General features: G+C 31.4%; 1 protein-coding gene across 2 annotated transcripts in view; it reads left to right on the forward strand.

Annotated features, from left to right (window-relative positions):
* The window catches only part of LOC148282565 (uncharacterized), a 31,614-nt gene extending 26,376 nt beyond the window's left edge, over positions 1-5,238 (forward strand). Inside the window, exons 2-6 of one of the 2 annotated variants that reach the window (XM_088224879.1) lie at positions 1,788-1,948; positions 2,273-2,395; positions 2,605-2,658; positions 2,748-3,137; positions 3,226-5,238. In XM_088224879.1, the coding sequence (XP_088081005.1) occupies positions 3,267-5,219 (1,953 nt within the window). In that variant the 5' untranslated portion in view covers positions 1,788-1,948; positions 2,273-2,395; positions 2,605-2,658; positions 2,748-3,137; positions 3,226-3,266 and the 3' untranslated portion in view covers positions 5,220-5,238. The remainder of the gene's footprint in view (positions 1-1,787; positions 1,949-2,272; positions 2,396-2,604; positions 2,659-2,747; positions 3,138-3,225) is intronic. The other variant, XM_088224880.1, reaches the window with a different exon arrangement.
* The last annotated feature ends 6,219 nt before the right edge of the window (positions 5,239-11,457 follow it).

Raw genomic sequence — 11,457 nt, forward strand, 5'->3', positions numbered from 1 at the left:
ATACATTATTCGATCTTAACCTTTCAACAGAATTATTTGAGTATTTATAAGATGGCGAATAAATAATCAATTGAATTATATCGCGCGAGCGTAATGGCGATGATGTGTTTTGAGCTGACTGGGCTGACTGACGTCATCACGCCCTGTGGTCTCTTAATAGGCCGTGTTCCTTTGTTCTTCATGTTTTTACAGTGAGAACGAAGTGAATTTACTTCAGGACGATGCTCTTATATGGACGGATGTCTTATGTGCATTACTCTTGGTCTTGCAGAATTGAATGCATTGTATCCAATAGAAAACGCTGAGTTGTTTCTTGCAGTCGTTGCTCCATATTTTAGATGAAATCATTTAGCACGTTTGTGTGTCATCTATCAAAGGACTATAAACCCCACACATTAAATTATTTGAAAAATACATTAAATTAAATCATTATAAAACAAGTTATACAAGAATAAGTCGATTCCACTATTAATTATTCAAATTTATATTTTTATTAATATCGTAATAATATTGAATTCAATGATCTCAAATATGTTTGCATTTAAAGTTAATATTTCGCAAATTGGGCCAGAGTTTTACATCATATTGTTTTCCATACGCTCTAAATTATGAGCAACAAATTGAAGATGATCAAGACTAAAAGAAATCAAAGATGAAGAAAATTTTAGAGAAATAAATATGGAAGTGTAGGCATTTACAGGGCTAATGACCTGTTATTGGCTGGTTTAAGAAGCCAATTTACGCACTGTTTTAACATTCATCATTTAACCTACGTTTGAACATGTTTATTAAATTCTTCCATTTGTTGATTTCTGTTTTTTTTATTTATACTTTCCCTTGTCCCTACCATGTAGACGACGAGGGAGTTTAGAAGAACAATGAAAGGGACATTGAAAGTTGTAAATGTAAATATTGGTTCCCGGTTGTCCTTACTGAATTTGGTTGGTAGAGGAAGAAATATAATCAATTCGTTATGGAAAAAAAATTGCTTGCTTGTATAGGGTTTACTTTTATAAGAACGATCGGATTTAAAATTGAAATAAAACACACTAAATTCGATCAAAAAAGTTACGGAATGGATTTATTAGATAGTACGCGTTATGACATTTATGATTTATTGACAAAACATTATTTAAATGACCACCGCGGCTTCTCTTACACTGATGGATCCGGTGACACCAATTTTCGATGACTCTGTGCAGCATTTCAGATGGTATGGCGGCTATAGTGCGGCGAATGTTGGCATCGAGCTTATCAAGAGTCTTTGGATTATTGCTGTTAACCTGTGATTCAACATAATCCCCACAGAAAATAGTCGTGTGGTGTTAAATCACAAGATCTTGGTAGCCAGTTATAGGGACCATTTTGTGAAATAACTGATTTACCTATTTTTTACGCAATAACTCAATCGTTTCGCCCGCTGTATGGCAATTTGCGCCATCTTGTTAAAAAATTAATGTCTTTATCAACCTTCTTAATTTGGGGAATGAAAAAATCATTCAGCATGGGCACGTTAACGCTCGCCTTTCACAGTAATGATACGTCCTTGCTCATTTTTGGAAAAAAATATGGCCCGATGTTGCCCCCATACCATAATCCACACTGGGTAGCGAGTTTTCCCAGATGTTATAGAGCCTCATCAATCACTTGAGAGTTTGCCTCACACAATTCGCTCCTTTAAAAATAAACCGAATTAACTCAAAAAATAGGTAAAACGAGATTTTACAATAAAACGAATTAAACGCGTGAAAAGAATAAGTACAGTTCAACAGGCTCCTTATTTAAAGCTATACAAGCGAGATAGAAGATCGTCCATCTCTTTTTGATTTACTCGGCCGCTTCCTTCGGGATTCACATCACGCGACGAATCAGTGTTACGCCGACAGTGTTCAAAGTGAATCCTTGTTCCCGTGGACGAATATCTATTATTTCATTTTATGATTAAAAGGTAAGGAAATAATTCATAATTATTTTAATTATAAATCGTGTTTTTGAGACTTGTTCCTCTTTATTTTTTTAAATCGTATAAATAATATTGAACTACTTAGACTTAACTCATTTTTTTATTAAAAACTACGATAGATTTGAAACACTAATCAGACTTGTTGCATTTTATTTCTAAAAGAAGTACAATTAGTTTGAGTCATTATAGTTTACATCGGTTTATTGTTAAAAATAATAATAAAAAATAGTTTGATTATCATTTCATGCAGTTTATTTTAAAAAGTGATATGAATGTTCTTTAGCATAATTTAATTTGTTTCTGTTTTAGATAAAAATGTCATTGCGAATCCGAAAAATTATGGGCTTAGTCCAATCATCCGAAATTTCTGAAAGGGAAAAAGTCTCTAATTCAACGCCTGGAGAAACCTTATCGAATATTGATAACGACGCAGTAAGTAATTAAATACCTACGTTTTTTTTTCATTTAAAGCGTGCTACTCACACACCTGCCGCAGGGACAATCTGGCCCGTTACACGTATCGTTTGAAAGTCATTCAAACGATACAGAAGTAAGGTTTTACTTATTGCAAAATCTGATATTTTTGTGTTCACTTATTGTATTATATTATTACCAATACTAAATACCTAACTATTTTCCAGAAACCAACAGAAAAAGACGAGCTACACCCTATGCGGGATTCCCCCCAGAACGATGTAAGTTAAATGTTGCCACTTTTTCTGCTCGTATTATGATAATTAATTCCATAAATTACCATCGATAACTTACTTAAACAAAATTACAGGATCCTCAACTATGTACCTCGGTTGAAACTGAAGTGTTGATAAATAAATCGCGGCCTAACATTGAAATCAAAATAAATCTTGTACCGGAGTACGACAGTGACAGCTTTTCGTATGAAGACGAGAAAGAAAATACCAAGGTAGTTGAAGAAATGAAGCTACCGTCGAGACGGATTTCTTCTTCTTCAAGTTCACCATGCTCGTCCTCGTTGTCGTCCTCATCATCGTCGTCATCTTCGTCTTCGAATTCATCTCAAGAAATTTCAACCGAGCCAACTGGAGAGAGCGGCAAGTCACAGGGTCACTTAGCTTCAGCCATTATACGCACGGCTACTGAATTAGAAGAAGATAATAGTATGGAGAATACAGAGCGAAGCGATTACAGATCTGATGTATGTGATATAATATGAAATAATTAATTAATTTTCTCTTTTAATTTATTTCTTATTTAATTAATTAATAAAAATATTCCTCTTTTAGACTTCGAATGCCACTGGTTCACGAATACGAAGATCTTGGCGATGAACTCTTCAATAACCATTTATTCTCCTATGTACACTGATGAAAGCGACTTAGATGACGACGTGGATGATCCTAATTTCGATTTTGAGGACAGATTCGGAAAGATTTCTCAGCACAGAAAAAATAATTTCCTAATTCCATCATGCTCGGATTCTTCAAGCTCTGATATTGACACTGCAACACAGAGCTTAAAAAAAAGAGGTCTTAAGAGGGTAAAAAATCCTGCTAAATGGAGACAAAACAGAGTAAAAAAGATGCGTAACGAAGGAAGAGCTTATGTGTCAATGTCTAAAACTCGCAAAAATAAGCCCTCACGTTGTCTCAAGACTCCCTGTAATGAGAAGTGTAAATTAAAATGCATAGACAAAATAGACACTCAGGGAAGATATGAAATTTTTGATAAATTTTGGCAACTTGGTGATTTAAATAAGCAAAGAGCATTCATAACAACTTGTATGGTTGATATAGAACCTAAATATAAATATACTAACGCCCAAACTCCCCGTCGCCCCAATAAGGCGTTCTACTTGACACTGGACAATAATAGAATTAGAGTGTGCAAAACTTTTTTTAGAAGTACTTTAGATATCAGTGATAGAATGAATTACACCATCATAACGAACACAAATGAGATGGGCTTCATAGAGGAGAAACGTGGCAAACATGGCAATAACAAAAAATTGGATCCTGAATTATTAGCTGAAATCAGAAAACACATTGAATCTATTCCTCGAATAGAAGGACACTATGTTAGAGCTCACAGTACAAGAGAGTATATTGAAGGAGGTAAGACAATTAAAGATTTGTACAGAGACTTTACGGGATTGCAAACTAAAAATAATAAAGAGGTTGGTAACTACATTGCTTACTATAAAATTTTTACAACAGAGTTTAATTTAAGTTTTCACAAACCAAAAAAAGACCAATGCGACCAATGTGTTGCCTATGCAAACTTAAATGGTAATGAAAAAGAAAAAGAAGAAGAAAAGTATCAAATACATCTTAAAGAGAAAGAACTAAGTAGGAAGGAGAAATTGAATGACAGGAGAAATGTAAACAATGAAACTAAAGTCGTAATTTACGATTTAGAAGCGGTATTGCAATGTCCCAGAGGTGACACTTCGGCTTTTTATTATAAAAGCAAGTTGAACAGTTACAACTTGACATTGACCGAACTCAATAATAAAGAAGGCAAACATGCATATGACAATGTTTACTGTTATTTCTGGACTGAGTCAGATGCAAAAAGAGGAGCGATTGAGATTGGGTCGTGTGTCTGGGAATATTTGAAAGGCATTAGTTCTGATGGAGAAGCTGCGAAAAACATAATATTCTACTCCGACAATTGCTGTGGACAGAACAAGAATAAGTTCATTGCAACCTTATATATGTATGCTGTGTATTATTTAAACATAAACAGTATAACTCATAAATTTTTAATTAGGGGCCACACCCAAAATGAGGCCGATAGTGTACACAGTCTTATAGAAAAAGAGGTCAAGAAAAATCTCAAGTCTGGCCCTATTTACACTCCAGACCAGTATATTGCCTTAATCAAAAACGCAAAAAAGAGTAGTCCAGCTATAAGTGTTCATGAAATGAGTTTCAACTCATTCTCAAATTTAAAAGAGTTACAAGAGGAGTGGGGGTATAATTTCAGTACCAACACAAATGGTCAAAATGTTATGTGGAATAAAATCAAACATTTAAAAATTACTAAAAGCGATCCATTTACATTTTGTTACAAAACGTCTTATTATGACAGTGAGTATAAAGAAGTGAACGTTAGAAATAAACGAAAGAAAATGATACCTCTCGAAGAAATAACGATTAAACAAGTATATTCTAAAAAACAGGAACTAAGCGCAAATAAAAAGAAGGACTTAAAAGAGTTAATAACTAAAGGATTAATCCCCTCATATTACGCAAATTTTTATAATTCCATTTTTTAATAAGATATCGTTACATACTGGTTTGTGATTGACATCCTTAATAAAATGTAATCACAATCATATAAAAAATAACGACATCTTATTAAAATTCGGATTTTTTTTACTAAATGTTTATTGATTATTTTTTAAATCTATTCTTAAGAATTATTTTTGATCTCGTTTCTGCCAATGAATATTATAATATTACTAATACGTAATACCCGATCCCGCGGCAATTTTCAAATATCCCTACTTAACGGATACCTACGTCATCATAACTGCTATCTGTATGCCAAATTTGAGCCCGATAGATCAGTCAGTCAGTCATGTTTTCCTTTTAAATAAAATTATTGTTTCATTACTGTCAATATTACAGAGTTCTAAGAGAAATATTATTTACTGATTGTGATTATAACTGCTGCATTCCTAGGTGATCTCAATATTATTAAGATAATAATATAAGAGAACAAGACTGCTATTATAAAAAAATAATAAAGGTCTTTTATAATGCTAAGCAAAGTTCATTTTTAATTATTTTTTGTTGATTTTGTATTAAGATTTCAATAAAATTATTATAAAAATAAAATGTGTTTCTTATTATATTTAATTATTAAATTTATTTGTAAAGATATTTACACGTTAGTAGTCAGGTTATTATATTCTAAGCCCCTAACTTTTTATATAGGTACCTTAAATTACAGATCAATTCATAATTTTATCATTGATTTAACATTAAATAGAATTAAACCTAAGTTATTATAATAATTGACTTTTTTGTTAGTGTTAAACAGTAATAACTCCTAAAGTCAAATATTGTCATTTTATATTTTACTAATAAAGTACATTATATCCTAAAATTTAATACATAATACCAGTTTTTTTAAAACAAAACTGTAATAATAAGTTTTGTGTTAAGTCGAAATTTAAAAATAATTTTTCTTTTTAATCAAAAACAGAACTAAGTCACTAATAGTATTTTTAAACTTAAATATCTTATAAACTATGCTTAACGCTAGATATTCATAAATATAAATTGAAAGAATATTTTATTCACAATGCGTGAAACACCTTTACATTTCTGTAGAATGTCCATATTTAAAAATATTCTTCAAAACATAGTTGACGCCAAACTTGCAAAACTTTAACTGCAATTTCCCAACAATCATGATTTTTGAGTTATTTCAGTTTATTATTAAAGGAGCGAATTGGCAATTTCGCTTGTTGAGGTAGCCATTTGAACAATAATGAGCCTCATCTTAGAATGTGATTTTTTTTCCTTCCATCTTCTCTAGAGCCCAATCAGCAAACTCTCGACACGAACGGTGGTCAGTTGGCTTGAGTTTTTGTTCCGATACCATCTTATACGGATGTAGGCCCAATCTCAATCGCAAAATTTGCCAGGTAGGCATCCTAGACAGACCGAACTCTTGTGAACGGCGCGAAACAGAAACATTATCGTTTTCTGCCACACTTGCTGAACAGCGGGTATATTTTCTTCCCTACGAGCACTATGAAGTCGTGTCAGCGGCTTACTATCGTGTATATTATATTCAGTCTCCAACTTTTGAATTATGCGATGAATAGAGACCTCAGGAGGAGCAAAATGACGAACATATTTTGCAAGAAATGTTCTTCGAGCGGCAACAAAACTTCTCGAATTTTAATAGAATATTTGAACAATTACCGAACGCTGTGGCAACGTGAAACGACTCATGATAAAATGGCAAGCTTTACGATAACAACTGAGAATAAATGTCAAATATATAAATTTAAATATGGTCGCCATGAGCTTTAAAAATCCTATCGTCCCTCATGGTAAACCCTGTATGAGTGGAGTGAATCCGAAGAAAGACATTTAGTCTTTAAAACGGGTTCGGGTATGTGGTGGATGCTTTTAATGTTCATTTTAGTGAAGTTAAAGGGGTAAAACTTGAAAATCATAGCCTTTTATTTGAATATTTCAAAATATGTCTGAAGTGTATTGAACCCAATCATGTTACAGTATTTGATAATGAACATGTATTTTTCATACTTTTTATCTACTCGAATTAGCTAAAATCGTAAAAGATCTGTTTTTAAGTTAATAAAGATATAATATGTACTTAATTTTTCGTGCACATGGTTATTAGTTGACATGGTTCGTAATTTGACTATGAGAGTTCTGATGAAGAAATAGCGCTTCTGCGCACTGTAACCTTGGCGAGTTGGATAATGGTACTACTCCAGTATAGTCTCCGGAGAGTAGTCCACATTCTACATTGTTCGTGTTTACGTCTCGTCAGTAGCCTGTAGCCTGTAGCACACATTCCCTAGCAATGTGGTGATTTATTAGCCCGAACACAATAACGTTTTCCACAATTACCAACCTTGCGACATCTTGTGAGACGGTCTATTTTTCTAATCGCGACTACCCAAACGACCTCGTGTTATGAAAATCTGCGTGTTTTTTCCATCATTTCCCACGCAGCGTGTGTCCCTCTCCCTCCCTTCGAGTGTTACTTCTCCGAGCGAAACGCAGATATAAGTGCATGCATTGTACATTATACAACTGTTTTGTCATCAATATGGGAACAAAACCTATGAATGTATGTCATCATAATGATATTGTCGGGAATTTACTGTTCTACTACATAATATTTATGTTTTTTTTTATATATTTCGTAATAGTAACATGATAATTTCGATAAAAATAATAATAAAATTCTTTATCACAGGATGGAAGTTCTTTTATCTAAAAATTATATAACACAAAGTGTAATATATATAAACTACATTCCCAGGAGTTGCCTTAACTAAATTCAGGACTTAAATTATATTATCGTTTTTTTAAAAGTACATATTAAGAACAACAAAGAAAAAAAGCAAGTTAAAACAATATATTAACCAAAAAACTTTTCTTACGCAAACAAAAGAAATATACAAAAATGCTTTCAAGAATAGACGAAATGGTTAATCTAGAACTAAGAGAGATAAGGTCGTCAACATTGCATGCTACGCAGATGATGCAACCACAGTGGCAGTGGCAATTCCTGATGATAAAAACATATCTATCTCAGTTAGTATAACAAAAAATTTAAATATTTTTTAATATTTGGGTTTTAAAATCTCAAGCCCCAGCGTCCTAAATTCGGAAGTGCAAACAAACGAACAAAGCCTTGACAGAATCTGAATGCCTAAGAAATGTCGTATGCTACGATAAACACATGCAGATTGGAAGCAAGATTCGGATGTATAAAACGTGTGTCAAACCAATCATGGTTATGCAATGGAGACGAGGATAGATACAGAGATGAAAAAGTACTAAGGGCAATATGCTAACTCAATCTGCGACATTTTGTATTTCCCACTTTGTTACTCTATTTCATTCTCCGCGTGTTCTTTCCCCACCTTTTAAATAATAAATACTGCTCATTCCAATTTCGGTCAAATGACACAACTTTTTTTTTAAAGGAAAAAAATATTTGCTTTTTTATAATTTATCCAAACGTTTCCATTTCGGGGAGTTGACAAAATAACTTACTATAATAAAATAGGAATCAAGTAGGGGTAGAGTAGGGTTCAAACCTCGGACCTCTGATCGTCGAGTCCACGAGACCAAAGCCCGGTTCAATAAATAAACAGTTTTGCAAAAAGTTTTTATCATAGTCATCATACTGTAATCATAATCATAATAATCATACTCTTGGTTATTACTACAGTGTAGAGTGAGTTTATAGAAGCCATATCTCAATTATTATTTCAATTATGTTTTTATATATATATTCTTTTTCTGTTGATTACAATGATACTATTATTTTGTTTTTTTTTCAATACTACTATATTTTACTATTATTTTGTTGATTTCAATAATACTGATAATTTGTATGTTTGATTTTGTATAACTTTTCATTTAGATTATAATATTTATTTGTGATTAACTTTTTTTAATTGTATTCTTAATTATTTTTAATTATTATTATTAATTATTACTTATACCTTTTTTATGTATTGTTATTATATTGCATCACATTTCATTATATTTGAATTAAGTTAATTTTATTATGTTATTTTTATTGTTAATTATGATGGTTTGACACGGGCACAGCCTAAAAAGCCTTAATGAGTTCATTAATATTTAAACAAGTGTAATTTTGAATGAATAAATAAAATATTTCCTAAAATAAAATACTTACCTGAATTTCTTATCTCTCAAAAACCTGTAAAGAAAATAGTGTAAAAGTTTTCAATGCTGTAAACAATTTACCAGTCTTGAGGTTGCCTACTGGGGGAAAGCGCTCGTTAATCAACTTAAACAATGTAAAACTTAACCAAGGAATTTCCTTGACATATTTATCAAAATCATTCTACTGCGGGATATCCTAATTAAACTTTTCATCACTAATGCTGGTTGAGAAAACAAAAGGCAATATTTAAATCAAAAAGCGAGAAACTTTAAAAAAGTCGTTATTCATTAAAACGCAGAACTACTTGCTCGATAGATAGCATATTCTTTCATTTAACCGAGGAAATCGATTGTTGATACATTTAATTGTTCCCAAAGGCTTCTAAGTTGGGCGCTTGTTCTGCGTTTCCTTTTATTTTTATCTATGTATATAGCTATCCAATTGGAACGGGTTCAATAGCCGCATTGGTTCGTTGAAAAATTATGACGTTAATGTATTTAAACAACATAAAAAGAATACGATTAATCATCCTTAAAATAACTTACATCAAAAAATTACTTTGAAGTATAAATCTAATTATTCGGGTATTATTTTTGATTAGCATGTTCATATCAAGGTGATTTTTGTGATATTTTTTTTGTATATCTATGCATAACTTGTATTCATATACATTGAAAAAAGAAGTTTAACCCTCTAAAACCTTGATTGAAATCTGACAGTCGTTAAAAATATTTTACATAATATCATTATTTGAAAATAATCCTTGATTTATTTCTTATTTTTTAGAAACTATTGCTGTGAAATTATTTATTATTTTGAACATACGACAGGTCAAATAATGTTTTTTTTAGTATGGAAAATAAATACCAATTTAAATAAAAATTAACAATTATGATGAAACTTTTATAAGAAATACATAAATTAAAACATATTACTTTACTGGTCAGTTGACCTTAAATAATGTAAATAATAACGGAAGGGATCAGAATGTCTAACGACAGTCGAACTGTAAAATATAAATGCCATTTTCGCTGAAATGACGTATTGCAACCTAGCGGATAAGAAAAGACGGCATAAAGAAGATTGCCAGCAATTAGAAAAAAAAATCCAACATTTTTAAAAGATTTATTAGTAAATAAAAGGCAAATTAAGTGATCGTTTTAACTTACATACGGTCTCAAAGGGTTAAATTATATTTTTCATTTTAATTGGTGTCCCCGGTAGTCCATATTAATTATAGTATTAATGTAACATAACAAGTTTAAAACCTCCAAGTCAGGTTTTAGTTTAGCCCAAAACTACTTCCTAGGTAAACCGTTTTAAAATCGATGTCAAAAATCCAAAATAGATTGTCAACCAAATTTGCACAGCAATTATGCGCAGTTCAGAACTATTTCATATCCTTTTATTGGCGCGCTAATAACTATATTATCACGAGATTTAACTTATATATTGTAACCAAATTAATTGTTACTTGTTTGTAGATTCTCAATGCCAGGTTCAAACTATATTCAATTAAGATCAAAAGAGTTCAGAGCGATGTATCGTGTATTGCATAGCCTAGTTTCCACGGACTCAACAAATATCCCACAATTATGTATTGTTTTTAGACACAAAAATCATACGTTTTGTAATAGTAATCAATAGACGTGTCCAATGAAAAGATAAAAAAATGACATTTCTATTAAAAACAATTAGTTGTTGCCTTTGGTAAAACAAATTAGATTATTAGTCATTTTAATTGTTTGCTTAAATTGCACACTATTAATTATTTTTCGCTTTTTATGGATCCCAATGAAATTGTTTCCTTACATTCCTCATAATCTCTTCTCAATTTTTTCTTTTTACTAGATTTTTGGTAATACTAAAATACTATTTACTGTGATTTAATAGATTTTTGAAAATCGCATTCATAAATAAAGTGCACCCCTGTTGGTGAGAAGAGCTGACATTTGCAAAGAGAATTCTATACATATTTAAAAATGAATTATTTTATGTTTTGGAATTCAACCATAAACAAGTACCTAGGTACCTACTTATATTCAATATTTGAATATTAATATTTTTTAGTTTAGTAACTCAAACATAAACGAGTA

This window comes from Micrasema longulum, unplaced genomic scaffold (assembly GCF_059751315.1).
Source record: "Micrasema longulum isolate JH-2025_06_02 unplaced genomic scaffold, ASM5975131v1 h1tg000315l, whole genome shotgun sequence".
Taxonomy (NCBI): domain Eukaryota; kingdom Metazoa; phylum Arthropoda; class Insecta; order Trichoptera; family Brachycentridae; genus Micrasema; species Micrasema longulum.